Here is a 17,779-nt window from a genome sequence, read left to right as displayed (position 1 = left end):
TTTTGCAATCTTTGCATATGAGTATGTGTTTTTTCTCTCAGTGGTTGATTTAATGCTGTACATGAGGAACTCACTACTTCTTGATCTAAGTGACATGTAGAGAAAACACTGCAGCCATGTGAGGTCTGTACATTATAAAACACATACCGTTAGATATTTCTGAAGCCTGAAAATGTGAGTTTTTTTGTGAGCAGGCTGTTGAATTTAGTAGTCTACGAGTGGGCTGCAGCATGTTTTAATTAATGAATTGTAAAGAACGCCAGCAAGTTATTAGCCAATAAAGGAAGCTCAGTCCGTCTTTCTGTCTAAGTGGCTGCCTCATATCGATCGTTGCCATGTGTATGTCCACATGTGTCAAGGGTATGTCCTACATCTTCAACATCCCCTTCACAAAACATTTATTTAAGTTCAGAATGTGTGCAAATTAAGGAAAGCATCTCTTATACTGCATGGTGGTTTGAATCCACTATAAGACTGGTGTAGGTATACATAAATCCATCTTTGCTCTGTCTCAGCTAGTTAAGGTCAAAGGACACAGAAGGCCAGTTATGCTTCAGAAAGACCCCCGAGATATATACTCTCCCTCCCTCACCCTCGCTCCCCCCTCCCTCTCTGTGAATGCCGTAGTGAGCATTGTTCACGACCACTAGCTTTTGCTGAAAGCTGCACAGCAATGAGGTCTCTGTGCCTTTTGCCTCTCTCTTCCTCTCCCCTCCCCCTCCCCTGCCTCTCTCCCTCCAACCCATCCACCTCTCTCTCCCTCTATCTCGCTCCCTCTATTAAATTTCCAGTCACACAGTGGTGCAGAGGATATTCCTCCTTTCCCCTCTTTCTCCCTCTTCCCTTATTCCCCATCACTCATGCTGAAATCTTAGCCCACATACAGTCCCCGACCCTGGCTGCCTTTCAGAGCCTTCCTGCCACTCTCGCCGTCTCCCCTCTCTGTACATCTTTTTGCCTTCCAACCCCCGCGCCATTTAAAATGATTCCACGCCGCCCATGCCAAACCCACCCTGTGCCTCCACCCCCCTTCTCTTTTCACTCTATGTCCTCGCTGTGTCATTGCACATTGAATTTGATATTCCCCTTATGCATATATAGTATGCCTGTGTGTGTCCAGGCACCCTTGAGCTTGAGCGTGCGTGTGAGTCTTTGTGTGTGTGTGTGTGTGTGTGTGTGTGTGTGTGTGTGTGTGTGTGTGTGTGTGTGTGTGTGTGTGTGTGTGTGTGTGTGTGTGTGTGTGTGTGTGTGTGTGTGTGTGTGTGTGTGTGTGTGTGTGTGTGTGTGTGTGTGTGTGTGTGTGTGTGTGACAGAGAGGGATGGAGTGGAGGGAGGGAGAGGGACATGCATTTGTGCACAGTAAATGAACAAACACTCATCGCTGTATTGCTTGTGTCATCAGTACAGGAAGGCTCTTGGAGTAGAAATACAGCAGGGAAAGCTAATCCCACCATCCAGAGGACGAGTGCATGGCATTTCCAATACAACCCAAACCCCATAAACTCTTAATGCTGTGTTGGGAGCCGCAGGGGCAGAGGAAGGGGAGGGCGGCGAGGATTTGGCAGCAACATGCTAGTACCAAGACATATGTGGCATGCTGATAGCGGCAAGAGAGGTGCAGCTCACACTGTGAGGAAGCTTTAGAGGGGTGCTGATACGCATCCATCACTTCCATCGTTTCGGGATACTAGCTACAGGCCTCACCACTCTGGAAGTGGGTGGTTGAGTAATTGCACACAGTTCAAAGCAAAGATTAAGAATGTGGATCATTTTTGTAGCAGTATAGCACCGACGTTAGATTCGGTTGAAGAGCATTAGTGATCTGTTTAATGGCCCTAAGCGTCCAATTGGGATGGTGAACAAAGTGATCATTTTTGTGGGGGGTTATTTTTAGAAATGTGACAGGAAAAGTTGGATTGGTGCTCATTGCCATCTGTGCAAGAGAATAAGAGAGATGTAAGGGAGAGTTTCGAGTTATTCATGGTGACATCCTTGTGTGTGTGTGCGTGTGTGTGTGTGTGTGTGTGTGTGTGTGTGTGTGTGTGTGTGTGTGTGTGTGTGTGTGTGTGTGTGTGTGTGTGTGTGTGTGTGTGTGTGTGTGTGTGTGTGTATGTGTGTGCGCTTGTTGGAGAGACAGAGAGGGAGAGAAAATAGAGAGAGAAATCCTAGTGTCACAGTATCTTAGCAACTGCCTCCATCTCCTTGGAGACAAGAGCTGACATCATTTCCTGTCTGTGAGAACTCACTTTTGGTTTGTACACAGTGTGTTTGCGAGTATGAGCTTGAGCGTGTGTGTGTGTGTGTGTGTGTGTGTGTGTGTGTGTGTGTGTGTGTGTGTGTGTGTGTGTGTGTGTGTGTGTGTGTGTGTGTGTGTGTGTGTGTGTGTGTGTGTGTGTGTGTGTGTGTGTGTGTGTGTGCGTGTGCGTGTGCGTGTGCGTGTGTGTGTTTGTTGGCGTTTGTCCATGTTCATATGCAGATGTGGGCCCGCAATATGTGCGTCGATGCAAACATGATGTATTCTAGTGTTTCAGAGGTGCGTTTAAGAATGTCGCTCTATTTAAACTCAATAAAAACAAGAGATAGTCATTTTCTCCCACACACTTTTACTCACATGGATTTTACTTTTTTTTAAAAAGCAGGTTAGGTGTTCTTGAACTATTCATTTAGAAAATAGGACCTTAAATGGAGTTGTGATACTGTAAGAACACCTACACTAATAGAATATCCAGTTCTAAATGGTTATTGTTTTCCTTTAAACTATTTGAAATCCACTTTCTTCTAGCTTGTAGCTCATAAACAAGCTGTGTACATTGTATTACAAGTTTCTTTCTGTATACATTATGTCCCTAATGAGGACCGTTAGTATTATTTTTTTTTCTGTTTTTACTTTCACAGCCAACATTGTGGAGATGTTTGTCAGAAATGGAGTAATAAGAGAGTTGCTGTTTATGTAGGTCTTTCAAACCAAGCCTCTGTTATAATGCGGAGAAAATATCATGTTCAACTGCCATCTTGTGATCAGTGAGTGAAGTGCAATTATAAAAAAGAATTCTCCCTCAGCTGTTCTATTTGTACCATTATTTAGTTGTATCGTCTAAATTAATACCCATGAGAGGTTATGATCTTCTCATGTTTGAATATGTAATATAGCATCGTCTTATTACATATGTGTTAAACTGCAGAACATAAGTCTGAACATTAAATAAAGACAGGATTTCAAAAAGAAATGTATTTACTTTTTTAAAACAAGAATTTTGAAAGGGAATTGTGGATACTCCTTTGGATCACCCTGTATTGTAAATCAATATACTGTCAACAGCAACACATCTATATGAAATATGCATTTATATCAGTCTATGCATCTGTAAACAAAGCTCTGTAAAAACATTCAAACCACAGTATAAACAGAGACGTAAAGTTACATGTAGTTAGAATCTATACATGAATAGAGGTAAAGTCTTTAACTTATAGATATCACCCTAAAATGTTGCCAGTTGATTATTGCACTACTTCGTTTTTGGAAATGTGATGCTTGGATATGCAAATTAATACTAACTTTGAGTGAATTCAGTAGTAAAACAGAGGCAAATAAACAAAGTGTTGTAAAATAAAATGTATATTTTCTTTTCACTAGTAGTCTAAAATATGTAATTGAAGTAAAAAAGAAAAACGGAACTCTCATTATTGACTAGTTCATGAAAACACTTGTTTTTTGCTGGCAGGGATTGCATTTGCCTCTAAAGTATTAATTTCTCTGAGAATCAAGAATGGCAGCAGAGCTATAAATGCATTTGTAGGTAATGGTTTTGTTTTGCAGATGCATTGAGCAGGAACTACCAAAAACCCAGAGAGATTGATGACACTATGTTAGGTGGGACAAACTTTTGTTTGCCAACTACAGAAAATACTCTATAACCTCCACCCTCAACCCTAACAAGAAAACAAAAAACCTCATTATCAAAAGACCTGCAACAATATGTTCTGCAGGAAGAATGGCTCTGCTGGGATTACAGTGAATTTACAGCAGAGAACTCAAAGGTAACTGACTGAAACAAAAAGTCAGAGGCTTAATGTTAAAGTATATTCAAGTGAACAAAGCAAAAAGCCATGAAGTGCGTGAAGAATCGTGATCTTACAATTTAGAACCATGCTTACAAGATGCTAAAAATGCAAGGAATAAGATGGCCAACAAAGGTTGTGACTTGCCAGAAATCTGGGTCAATACAGTACATCAAGAATACAGAGCTGTTGAACTACAAGATTAGTATTCCAGTCATGTATAAATCAAGTCAGCAACACAAAGAGTCAGACCATCATACGATTTACAAGATATCCCAGGAGAACCAGCGTCCAATAGAGTGCCAAGCTGATGCTTCAGAAGAATCTGCGCACTTCAGCAAAGCATTCTTATTCATGCACACAATTTCATCATTAAAGTACCCTCGATCAGAGAGGAGCAGAAGGGAAGTTGAGGAAGTGAAGTCGCTGCTGCAAAACCTAAAGGCCGGAAAACCACAACATGTGTACAGAGCCCAGAAGATCTAGTGAGAGCTAAGGTGGTACATTTATATTTCACTACTTATTAAAGTAAATGGTTAAAGGACATATGAGGACTGACAATGCATGGCAACCCACGAAATGGACACAGGACAGTTGTACCTTTTACCAAAACCCTTAATTTCACAAGTACCAAAGACAATTCACTTAGGGACGGAGAAGCGTTTCAAAATAAACATTAATCTTTCTTAAAGTTATACAAAATAGGAATCTCAGGAAATGGGTGCTGCAAGATAAAATTGTTACGGAACAAAGAAATGTTCAGGGAAAATATTATTACAAAATGTGTATAAAATGTATAATTAAGTGGGCTGAGGCCAGTAAATGGGCTGGCCCGCTCTGTGGTGCTACCATACACTCACCAGTTACACTCACAGCAAACCACACACAGCAAACGGGTAACACTCTCGAGCGCCCCAGTCCACAGCAAACAGTGAGGGTGACCAGAACTTAGCTCCACAAAAAAATCCCAAAACATCTCAGTTGGTTTAAACACCATGTTCAAATTGACAAAAATACATACTAAGCCAAAAGCTAAACTATAAGCGAAACTATATGCAACTAAAGCTAAACAACAGAAGCTGAAAGCTAAATCCAAAAAGCGTATAACTTACTACAAGCAAAACATTCAGATAACAAAAATTGACAAAAAACATTGGCAATAAGTAAAGGCAAAACAGATGCTTTAATATAAGACAAACCAAAAAAACAAAACAACACCAGGTAAAATGGAGGTTCAAAATGGCCCACCATGCGGCATACAAACAATTTAAATGTTGGGCCCTACTCACAACAGGTATGAGGTTTTAACAAACTAATGGTGTGCAGGACAATAGGAAGCAGGACAAACAGAAAGAAGCAAGTCAGCATATCATAATACAAACCAAGGAGATCAAGTTATCCATGGAATAAAATACTCTGCCTACCTTTACCACCGGCAGTGGCTCAGTCAATAGGGGCTTGGACTGGGAGCTGTAGGGTCGCCGGTTCAAGTCCCCGAACAAACCTAAATATGGAGTGTGGGCTGCTACTTGGAGAAGTCCCAGTTCACCTCCTGCCCTGCCGTGGTGCCCTTGAGCAAGGCACCGGACATCCTCACTACCATTGCTCCCCAGGCGCTGTACAATACCTGTGTGTGTTGTGTGCTCTGCATGTGCGACCATTAAAGAGGGGTTTCATCCCTTCCTATTCTATTCTATTCTGGCCAGGTCGGACAGGGACAAAAGCAAGATAACCAACAGGTGAATTATTTAACCAGCCCTAACCTAACCCAGTGGTTGGAGGAGGAGTCATGGTTTGAGCTGCATTCATGAGCACTGCACACCTTTTGGAGTATTACCCACTACACTTGAAATAAATATGGCCTCCCACTTATTTCTGGATTATGTTTACTGTATACCTGATTATAGTCAGATAACTGAAACATTTGTCTTCTTATCTTTTCACTTGAGAACTATCCTTGGATCATGTACAAGTAAACAGGCTTGCTGTGTGGCAAAACAGTGTGTGTGTAAGACACAATCAAGGTTCAAGTTCAATACTTTTATTAGTCATACGTACATAGCTACAGTGTAGTTATGACAATGAAAGTCTTAGGTCACAAGCTCCTCCAACAGTGCAACACAATAAAACTGAAAAAATAAGTAAAAATAGTGCAATAAGATCAATAAGACTCTATGTACAAGTGATTGGAATATGATATATTAGATAAATAATTTCTAAGTTGCAGCCAGATGAATGTTATGGATGTTGTTTCAAAAGTTCAGATGTTTAACAGTCTGATGATGTCCAATATGGTCCAAACTGAAATATCTCAATGAGATGGATTTACTTAGATTTTCCCCTCAGTTCAAATACCTGTCATTGTGAGGTCAAATTTAAATGAGTTCAATACTTTGGTTTAAGGCCAATTACTTTGAATGCTATTTACCTTCCCACTAGCATGAGCATTTAGCAAATATTAGCATGCTAACAGGCTACACTTGTGAAGTAGTCAACAATATACCAAGTAACATGTTAACATCTTCACCGTAGACATGTTAGCAGGTAAAGCTAACAGAAAGCATCATTGCGTTGAAATCCAGCATTTCAAGAGCCGCTAACCTTTTGAGAACATTTTATATGTTCTGTATATCACAGGCCATTGCAGGGATAATAACCTTCACACAGCTCCAAGCATCTAATGTTTCACAGGGACCTGAAGAAAGAATTCAGATAAACGATAAAAGGGATCAATGTCACTGCAGGGGCTTGCAGCTCCACACCTGTTCTCCTGGGTTTCTGTGGGCCTTTGTGCAATAGTATCACAGAGTCTCTTGTAGAAAATGTTGATGTAAAATTAGCTCAAACCACAAAAGATCAGATTATATAAGATTGCTTTATTATGGAATATACAAGCCATAATTTATCCTACATTCATAATAAGCTTATAATGAATAACTAAGTGCACACTCGCACAAGCATATAGTAAAAGCAGGCAGCACATGTTTTTTCAACCTACATGAAAATGAAAAAACTGAATAAATTATAATTCACATTAACGTATAAGACTGAAAGCAATGGTTGAAAGTTAGTTGCGTCGTTCTCTACAGTCCAACAGAGTCCACGTGAGGAATCCTTGATTTTGTAATTATACTTATTGGTTTTAGATTATTCAAAGCAATAATCAACATAATCAGCAAAGCAAGAATATATACAACAATATTCGAATCATTGATAATTGATTTTTCAGATAGGATTTCGGATTTACATTTTTGATCAGCCTACTTCCAAATTACTTTGAGTTGTTGCTCCTTCTTTCAGATCGGCTTGATCTATTCGCTCTTTCCTTTTTTTGAACTTCCTGGAAGGGCAAGTTTCCTTTTTAGTTTCAGCTGCAACAAAGAAAAAAGACAAACGTCAAACTCTTTATTCAAGCTATTATATATAAAATTGTAAATACATATAAGGGGTGGGGATGTTGGATATATAAATTAGAAGCAGAAAAAGGTGAGAACTATTGTAACGGAGGGCAATACTTAGCATATACAGTACTTATGTATATAATACTACATCATACAGTATATAAAGGATGCTTAACTTGTCATTACCTGTTTGCGGACCATCTTGATCGCGTTTGCATTGCAAGGGCACTTGAAAAGTCCCATTTGCTCATGAAACAGACAGTCCACATGGAGAGCGAGTGCACGGCTGCCCAGGTCTCTGTGTGGTGGTAGAATCTGGTCTTTGTTGAACGTGTGATGCATCACCACCAGAATCACAGTCTCACATGTTGATACTTTGTTACAGACAGAAAGCAGAGGTCACAGTTAAATGCAGCAAAAATACAAACATAAGAAAACTTGTTCATGTGCGTTTGGGTTTCTGCATTTCTACCTGGGATGCTGGATAACGCTGAGAGAATGTCGGTCTCATAACGACTGACAAGGGGGCAGAAGACGATAATAGCCTTAGCCTTATCAATTAGGTCCACAACCTTTGCCCCTCTCTTGGTGAGCTTTTGAAGAAACGTACGATCAATCCCAAGGGTGTTTCCGGTTACATGTGAGAAGATCTTCATAATGTTGTTTCTGAAAAATAACAAAATAATCACATTTTAAGTTAACAAATAACTTAAACAAATCATTTCGATCACTTTATCTTATAACAGTCAATGACAATACATTACAATAACAATATTAAAAAGATGTCATATTTATGCTATAAGCAGAAAACGAACAGATGATTTGGATTAATGTCATAACTATAATTTGTGTAAACAGGATTTTTTACAAGCTCTTCTCGTCACATACCAGATCTAACAGGAGGGTGGACCTAGCTTCGATCTGATGGCCATGGTGTTCTGTATATGCAAGATAACTTTTTTTGCCGTTATCCTGCATATAAATTCATTTTTGAATGTTTGAACAGATAGATATTCCTTAAACTTTCTAGAATCTTCTAGAAAGTTTAAGGAATATAGAAAGTTTAAGGAATATCTATCTGTTAAAACATTCAAAAATGTCCTCTTAAGAACGTTTTTTAACCATTGTATTTGTGCAACCTAGTAGGCTACTTTCGATATCTGAACCTTAACCCAATACAATGTGGAATTAAAACCAATGTTTACACACAAAAAGAGGCTTTTAGTAAGCATTATCTTCAACTTTTTACACGTTTTACTAAGCTTATTATACTACCAAAATAAATTTCACAGCGTAGAGAAATATTTTCGGACTGATATTTCTTGAAACCCTTTGCCCAAGAAGACTGTTGCTTCTCAATTTCAATCAGAATATCTTTAATGACTCACAAGCATTATTATATTTCAAGTTAACTTACAGTTTTATAATCGATGTGTTTTGGTTTCGTGACCGAACAGCCTCTGTCGTTTTTTCCGGAAATCCAATGTTGTTTTGCCTTAGAAGCTTTTACTTTCAGTTCAAATTCAAGATAACATAGTGGCTGCAATACCACCAGCAGGTGTCAGTGTTGTACTATTTTTGGTTTAGTTACAGTTATTAGGCCTTAAAGATTGCACCGTATTTTTCATGTGAAGTATAAACCAGTTCAAACTAAACAGAAGATATGTCAATACAGGAATAAAAAATGTATAACATTACCGAATTATTTAGGTGTTTTCATTCTAGCTCTTGATATCTTATTGTAACAGCAGATATTTTTTTCACAGATACTAAATATACAGTTTGTATAACTGGCTTTACATCATATCTGTTCATTGTGTCAGCTTCTGAAATACTAGAAGACTTAACTGCCTCAGGTCAGGAATACATCATTAATTTGAGTAAGCTACATTCATATTATTACACTGACACACAAACATCACTGTGACTGTCACTAAACAAAACAGTGTGGTGTGTGTGTTTGTGTGGTGTGTCTGCGAGGGGGTGTAAACTGTATCTGTGGGAGTGATGATTCTTCACCCATCTGTAATGTAAAGTTGACTGGATCATCTGTATCTGCACCGTCAGGACGGGCTGACATTTCCTCCTCAGGCTTCACTTACCTCTGACAAATGAGCAGGGCTGCTGATGGAGTGGTCAGTGAGCAAACTATGGCCTTTATTCAGTGATCACCAGAAGAAAACCAGCAATGTGGAGAAAAAGATATTCAGCTTTTTCAGACATAGGCTTACTCTATGATTGCCTTTAATGATTTCCATAACACTCACATCATTATGTTCTTTCATATGAGACTCACGTTGAACACTTTTGCTAAAACCAAGCTTTTTTATATGCCAGTAAACGTGAAAAAGGCTACTATCATTGTTCTCTTAACAGTTTAATAGTTGTCTAATTTTAAATGGGTCATGTGTCTTTTCATATATGTCTGTATAAGAAGGCGTTAACATAAATTGTTCCACATTGTCACATCAGTCTAAAAATGAATGCCACCCTCCCCTGTAATAACCTTAAACAAGACATGTGTTCAGTAAATTGAACTCAGGTTAAGCTGATTTAAGGCACCAGCATCCCTGATGAAAAAAACAAACCGCAGCAACAAGCCGCACATTCAGCAGAGGTGATTATAACATTTAATCAGTGAGACCTATCGCAAGGCTTCTCGCCGCAAGGTTTGATTTACCCGCCCTCTTCCTGAGGAAAAATCTCATTCACTAGACGGATTGCTGAGCGGGCCTCTCCGACCGGCCCCTATAAATCATTCTTTAATCAGAGGCCTCTGAGATTGGGCGCAGACACCCGCGGGAGCACCGCTGTGACACCTCAACTCCTCCCCGTGCGTCTCTGCAGTCCGGGGAGTTTTTATCCTCTTCTGTTTCTTCCTCGAGGTTGTCTGCATTTGTATCAGTCATGAGGAAAGTAAGAGGGATGACCCACCCTGGCCTCTGCGCACAAACACTTCCTGTTTAGAAGAGATTGATGCTACAGAACACCAGGAAGTTGTTTTTTAGGCTGCAAGAGAATGTAAGCTATGGGTCACAGCTAACCGGGTAAAGCAGAAAACAAAGTGGGAGCAACGGAGGGTTAATGGGAGCCCAGTAGCTCATTTTTGCCCCGGGGTCCCACAAAGTGGTTATCCGGCCATGCTGAGGATTAAAAAATGGAGACCACTGAAAAATTCCTCTCAATTATCTTGCCAATAGTTCCTTCATGAATGGTGGCTGACATCTCTGAGTGTTTTTATCTTGTTATCTGCAAACAAGACGGACAACTAAATATATTACATAACCGGACACATGGGTGCTGGATCACAGGAAGTTAATCTATTTCGGGGTCACTGACACTTGTATTGTTGTTGCTTGTTATTGTCACCAGTAGATTTTTCTGAAAAAGTACTTAGTACAGTAAAGCCGGTAAGAAATAGAATTAAAATTCAAATATAAATGTACTACTGAAGTCTAAAGGTATATAATAGGGCCAAAAACAGACCCAGAAAAGTTTAATACTGTAGAAAAAAATAGAGCCTGTTTATGCTCCACATTATGGCTGCAGCTAACAAGTATTTTCTTATTGATTAGTTTGATTATTATTGTAATGATGAATTTGGTTGGGATGATAAAATGTGAGAAAATAGTGAAACATGTCTTGGTTTGTCTAACTTCCAAATGTGTTGAAAACCAAGATATACAGTTTACCATTATCACAACTACAGCAGTTTTTGAGAAGAAGGAACCATTCAATTATTGGTTATCAAAATAGTTGCATATTCTTGTGACTTAACTCATTGATTCATTTACTTATCGTTTCAGCATTACTAAGAACCGATCACTCCATTTTAGCTGAAAGGTTGTTCAATGTCGACGCTCCGCTGAGGTTTAAGGTTTATTATTTGAAACAGCAGTTGAGAAAGCAATTTCACCACAAGATCCATTGGTGTAGCTTTTCTGGAGCTTTTGATCATATGTCATGATCTTCATCAGCAGAGGGAGTTCGCCCAGCTGTCAAGGAATTATAAATTACGTTCCACATTTTATTTAAGAAAAATGGTCGGAGCACTTTTTGGACAAATTGTAAGAACAGAAGAAAACTGATTTAAGTTACAGCTATAGTTGATATGTTAACACTGGAAGTGTGTGCAAAAACCATGAAATCAAACAACATTTGTATTATCCCATATCAAGTATCATATTACAGTAGTATTTCAATATCCAGAAATGTTACCCAGGTCACATTCACTGAAAAAGATTAGACTCAGCTGGATGACCCAGCTTCCCGTGGATGGATAGCTGCAGGTTAGGACCATGGATATATCAAAGTGTGAATGTGTATGGAGTTCCATCTGGAATTTTTGATTGCTTATGTGCTTTTGGTGTGAAAGTGTTAGAACCACATTTAGATTAAATGTCACAAATGTATCATACTCATAAATGTTGCTTCATCCTTGTCAACTATATCAGCCTCATTTGAACCTATCAAATCATACTGAATCTCAACTTGCCAGAAAAAAAACACTAACATATGGGGGGTGCAAATAAGCTCATCTCCAATGTGTGCAATGCAGCAGCTATATCATATATCTGTGTCATAAAAAGGAACTTGAAGATGAGAAGTGAGTAAAGTCAGCTGAATGAGGGGAGAGAGATGATCTTTTTTTTTCAAAATGCAAATATGCTGTGACGTCACCGTGTTGAAATATTTTTCTGTCGCTCAGCCGGTTTGGAGCTGTCAGAGCGCGCGCACTCCCACTGCTTCTCACTCGTGCGTGGTGACCATGGAGACGTCCCGGAGTTTTTTTCTAGGAGAATGTCATTTCCAAACTCAGTGTGCAGCGAAGGATGCTTTTTCAATTAACGCACTGAGGAGATTGGACACAGATGGATTGTGTTAATACGCTCCGCGATGAACTAATGGGAGTGTTGACTACCAACTGAGAAGACGCAGAAGTTGTCTTAATTCTCTGCTTTGGAGACAGTTCGGACACTTAAGCGACTAAAACAATCAGAAAGGACGGAACGCAGAAATCAATTAGAAAACCATGCACTGTTCATATCCATGGAGAGATGGCATGCGTGCTCCTCTTCAATCGACTTCATCCCTTCTCACACCGGCTCACAAGAACATCCATTTGCTTATTATCGCTTTTTCTCTCTTATCTGTGCTACTGTGCACTGTTCCCGGCCGATACCATCATGCACAAGTCAGGTGATCCGACACCCAGCTGTCAGCGCGTCCTGGCCGATGGAGCCAAAAGGCGCATTCAGAAAACACCTTCATGCGTTTTGCCTTTGGATGCGAGACCGATCAATGTCGAGGTTTCTCGGCTGAAATCCGACCAAAGACCTCCGTCAATTCTCCACATCGACACTCCCAGTCCTCCCATGGGTAACTTAAAGTTTGGGAATAAAAAGTTACCAAACGCTATTATTGTTGGTGTGAAAAAGGGAGGCACCAGAGCTGTCCTGGAGTTCATAAGGATTCATCCGGACGTGCGAGCAGCTGGCACCGAGACACACTTCTTCGACCGGAACTATGACAGAGGTCTGGAGTGGTACAGGTAAGAGCATGACCCACCTGCACAGGTAGCGTAGCTATGTACATGTAAAATAATCTTCTAAGGGATAACCTGAAAATGGCACCACTTTAACTGTGTGAGCCAATAATTCAAATGTGTGATCAATTGCAAAACCTAAAACAAAATTACACCATTCACTGTTTTGCAGTCTGTAAGAGGTGTGAAAAATGATCAGCTTCAATTTGACTTTTAATTTGGCTGGTGCCTTCAAAGACTCATGGGAACGTCTGGACATTTAGTGCTGATGGTCAGCTGTCTGTATCTCAAAATTAATGTGTCTGCTCATGCCTGGCCTCCATAGCTTAACTGAGTAATTAATACATAAAATAATGTCAAATGAGGATGATGATAAAAATTATGAAGATATTTCATAAATACAGGAGTTTTTACATTTCAATGTGAAGTGACTTTAGATGGGAGTTAAACCATAGTATGTATTTTAATTTGTATTATTTTAGAGGATGTTTCCTAATAAAATACTTCACATAATTAAAAAGAATAGCCACATCTGACATAAATGGTCTGCCAGTTATTGTTGTGCAAGTGCCTCTGAAAATGATGTCCAAATCAAGTCAGCTGCTTTCTGTTCAAATCTGCCATTTCCTTTCTATCTTCCCTTGGTGTTTTTACATTATGTTGGGCAAACATGCTTTATGTGTTTTCTGCAGTCTCTCGACTCATTTCGTCTTTTGTTGCAGGAAAGATTATGAGCTCTGTTGACTTGTTTGGATTTATCGTATAGCAATTTATCAGATTTCTCCCAACAACAACAAAAAAGTCAGGGCTCTTGAGGCAAACAGTGTAAACTGCGACATGCGGGCCTTCTGTTGCTGGCGGGCCCCTGAGCTATTGTCCTGTTTGTATGTAGCAATTAAACTAATCTCAATGAATATAAAATGAAAGGATTTGTTTTCTAAAATGCTACATGAAGCATTGATAACCATCTGCAACTGATTACGAGAGTTTCTATATAATGTACACGGTATCATACATGAAACACCTGCATCGTTATTTGAACTGCTAATTACAGATGTATCCAGAAATGCTATGATTTAGTGATGAAATATCATGCGTACACACTGACAACAAATCATGCTCAAACACACTCATGTTAATGATCAGCTGTCAGCAGCCTGCAGGAGGGATGTGTTTCAGCAGTTTTATAAAAATAATTATGAAATTAAATTACCTCCGCTAATTGGCGTTCTTCAGTGTGGTGAGCGGCTGAAGACCTTTTTATCTCAGATATGTGTCTCGGAGTCGTAACCCCTTCGCCTATTACAGCACTTCGATTGTCAGCTGTCAAAGCTGGTGTGAAAAAGGTCAAATGCCAACGCACGGACTTTGAGTATTGATTTCAAAACAAACAGAAGCTTCTCAAGAAACTCTGATACAACACTCACCAATAAAGGCCGTACACTGTTGATATAGAAATTTAAAGATATCCAATACTGACACAAGTTAAAGCAGCAATTCAGTTATTTTAGTGGTGATTTTGGACCACAACATCTGCACCTTTTTTAGTCTGTGCCCTATGGTCTCTGATGTTCATTTTCCAGCTATACTACAGTATCATCTGGCTGGTGTACTTACCAAATCTCCATCTAATTAAAGAGACCCTGGTATGCTTTTCGGGGTTTCCCATTCCTCTGGTGTGTTATATAGGTTTCTGTGCATGTAAATGGTCTGCAAAGGCTAAAATCCCAAAGTTCCCACTAGGGTTAGGGTTAGATAGATGATGGAGTTTCTCTTTCAAACACTTGCCTGAAACGCCTCCATTGCAATCCTTTGTTTATTTCAGTAACATAGTGACGTCACTATGTTAACACTCACGCTTCTATTCGCTAGCACTCCAACTCATTGTACGTGATAGGCTAATGGGCGGGAAATCTCTAAGCGGTTGACCAATCACAACAGAGCCCATTCGGAGCAGACTGGGCTCTGGTTTCAGAGAGAGGGTGAAAAGAGTTGCTGCAGCACAGGCACTATGAGAAAAATAAAGACCTTATTGAACATTAAAGCATGTAAACATGTCACTGTAGAGGCACAGAATACAAATATGAACCTGAGAATTAGCTTGATAGGGCCCCTTTAATGCCACTTTGGGTAGGGATGTAACATTTCTGAAATGGGGCCAACTTGAGTTCCTTGAAACTCGTAATGAAGATTTTTAACCCCTTTTCTAATGCTATGTAGACCAATGATAAACAAGTTAAATTAAGGAATACTCTTTTCCTGCAGCTCTATAGGCTCCATTTTAACTCTGTCCTTGATCTGTGATGGTTTCCGATCAAACTTCAAACTCTTACTTGAAGGTTTATCTGTTTAATTCATCACTTTCAAAGACGACAATGGCCTAGTTTGGAGACCCAGAAGCAACAGAGTCACTGTGCTATGTGTTCTGTTTGCGTTCACAGTGATTTATTACTCTTGCGTGGCCGCGCTGATGAGCAGGAGAGCTGTCTGCAAGACAATTCTCCCGTGACAACAGACTACATGACTTTGTCTCCTATTATAATTTACATCAAGAAACTAGGTTCATGGCCAAGCTCGAGCTTCTCAGCTCTCGATTGTATGCCATGCATCTCACTTGTTTAATCATGCCCTAAATAATAGAACAAATGCACACTTTTCCTTCAAACTGACTGAACGCAAGGACGTCCTGTCCTCTGTGTCTGAATCTGTTAGCCTTTGTAGGAGTGTGAGCATTTTAAAACAGCAAGAAAATGTCAGCAAAATACACTTAATGTGAATGTAAATAAGAAACCTTTCTCTTTCAGGAATGTTTACTTTGTGTTTTCATCTTTCATTCAGAGGTTTAATGCCAAGGACTCTTGAAAGCCAAATCACAATGGAGAAGACACCGAGCTACTTTGTGACAAAGGAGACGCCGCACCGGATCTCCGCCATGTCCCGGGACACCAAGCTCATCGTGGTGGTGCGAGACCCCGTCACCCGTGCAATATCAGACTACACTCAGACTTTGACCAAATCTCCCGACCTGCCGAGCTTCCAGGACCTGGCCTTCAGGAACCAGAGCCTGGGCATTGTGGACACGTCGTGGAACGCCATTCGCATCGGCCTGTACGCTCTGCACCTCGAAAACTGGCTCCGCTACTTCCCTCTGGCTCAGATCCACTTTGTGAGTGGGGAGCGTCTTATCACAGACCCTGCAGGGGAGTTGGCACGAGTGCAAGACTTCCTTGGGTTAAAGCGCATTGTCACAGACAAACACTTCTACTTCAACCGCACCAAGGGCTTCCCCTGCCTGAAGAAGCCGGAGAGCAGCGGCTCGCCTCGCTGCCTGGGCAAGTCCAAGGGCAGGACTCATGTGCAGATAGACAGAGATGCTATTGAGCAGCTGCGGGACTTCTATAGACCTTACAACATTAAGTTTTATGAAATGGTGGGTCATGACTTCAAGTGGGAGTAGAGGTTGGAGTGATATTTTTAAATGGAAGGAGAAAGATTTATGTATTTCACAAATTCAAAAATAGGATGCCTGCATTGATATTACATGGCTAAGGCGGATAGAGAAATATCAGCACTCTCCTGAAATGTTAAGAGTGAAACTGAAAAGCAGTACTATTTTTCAAAGTGAGACGTAATAAATATAGGAATATCTACGACGACATTGCTTTTGCACTTGTAATGATCAGTTACCAGCCAGCGTCAACATCCTCCCAAATATAGCCCTCTTTTCAGCTTCAGGATCACAGCATTTCTTTTCCTGCATTATTGCTGACAAGATCCCCCATTTGCTGACTGGTTTATAAAAAAAAGGACATTCCAGGGAATGGGATTAGTTCTTCTTAAAACCTGCTTCACTAATCAAGGCAGGGCTTGAAAGCAAGACCTTGGGAAATGTCAGCAAAGTCTTCAGGGAGAGGAGAAATAAGCTGCAGCACTGTGGTGGTAAATCTGAAATGTAAAGCCATAACGCAAGTGGGAGTCATCTAATATCACTTACTGTTGGTCTCATCAGTTTCTATACAGAGGGGAAGGGATTCTGTCTCCTTATTTCCAGCATGAATCCTGTAAGTTAGTACATGCAGCGCTTCACTTTGTTCTCTGTGCTTTATTTGCCAAATCCATGTTTATATTTTTGTTACCAAAGTACTTAATCACATGCCTTAGCCACAATGCTTGTCCATGAACCTAATTAAAAGAAACAGAAGCACAAATATATTTTGGACATTTATTTCTGTCTCCTCTGAACCATTTATCTTAATGTTGTTCAATGCCTGAGTGCAAAGCTAAGAAAAACTTCTGATTCTTTACAGTACCTTCCTGTTCTTGTCACTGAAATGTGTGCTTTTGAACAGATAACACAACTTACATCCTTCCCCTGTGGTGGGACTGAAAACATACTTCTGTAAGGTTTTGTTGTGAGCTTCAGTCGTGGTATGCGGACGAGTGGGCGTTGGTGTAAGGAATTTCAATCCCTTTTCAGAGACAAAGCAGGGTACACCTAGCTGTGGCAGGTTCTCAAATGCATTCTGGGACTGCATATCACATGACTGCGCTGGAAATGTTGGGTTTGGCTGCACGGTATGAATACTAAAGCCTGAGTTGAAGCCAGACTCTGAAACAATGTTAAAACAAAGAGGAAATTACCTTATGAAACATAAACTGGGTTCAAAGAGATTATCTTATTATCATCAGTCACTCAATTTCCACATCACACATTATGATGTTACAGGTAAAGCTTTTGATCACACTTTAAATGTATACTTGAAACTAAATGGAA

The 17,779-nt window shown here is 40.1% G+C and overlaps 1 protein-coding gene and 1 long non-coding RNA gene across 2 annotated transcripts; one reads left to right on the top strand and one right to left on the bottom strand.

Annotated features, from left to right (window-relative positions):
- Positions 1–7,004: 7,004 nt before the first annotated feature.
- On the bottom strand, positions 7,005–8,997 carry LOC307025255. The gene is made up of 4 exons (XR_013804128.1): positions 8,878–8,997; positions 7,933–8,126; positions 7,647–7,834; positions 7,005–7,430 (listed from the first exon to the last, which is right to left on the bottom strand). It is a non-coding gene; the product is annotated as an uncharacterized lncRNA (long non-coding RNA).
- A 3,290-nt stretch (positions 8,998–12,287) lies between these two features.
- Positions 12,288–17,316, top strand: LOC307024089 (heparan sulfate glucosamine 3-O-sulfotransferase 2-like). Its single transcript, XM_079657905.1, has 2 exons — positions 12,288–13,011; positions 15,844–17,316. Exons 1-2 carry the CDS (start codon positions 12,518–12,520, stop codon positions 16,460–16,462), a joined length of 1,113 nt encoding a protein of 370 aa, XP_079514031.1. The 5' UTR covers positions 12,288–12,517; the 3' UTR covers positions 16,463–17,316.
- Positions 17,317–17,779: the final 463 nt, after the last annotated feature.

Source organism: Notothenia rossii, assembly GCF_949606895.1.
Source record: "Notothenia rossii genome assembly, chromosome: 11".
Classification (NCBI taxonomy): Eukaryota; Metazoa; Chordata; class Actinopteri; order Perciformes; family Nototheniidae; genus Notothenia; species Notothenia rossii.
The sequence above is the reverse complement of the archived record's forward strand: the minus strand, read 5'-3'. Positions and strand labels throughout refer to the sequence as shown.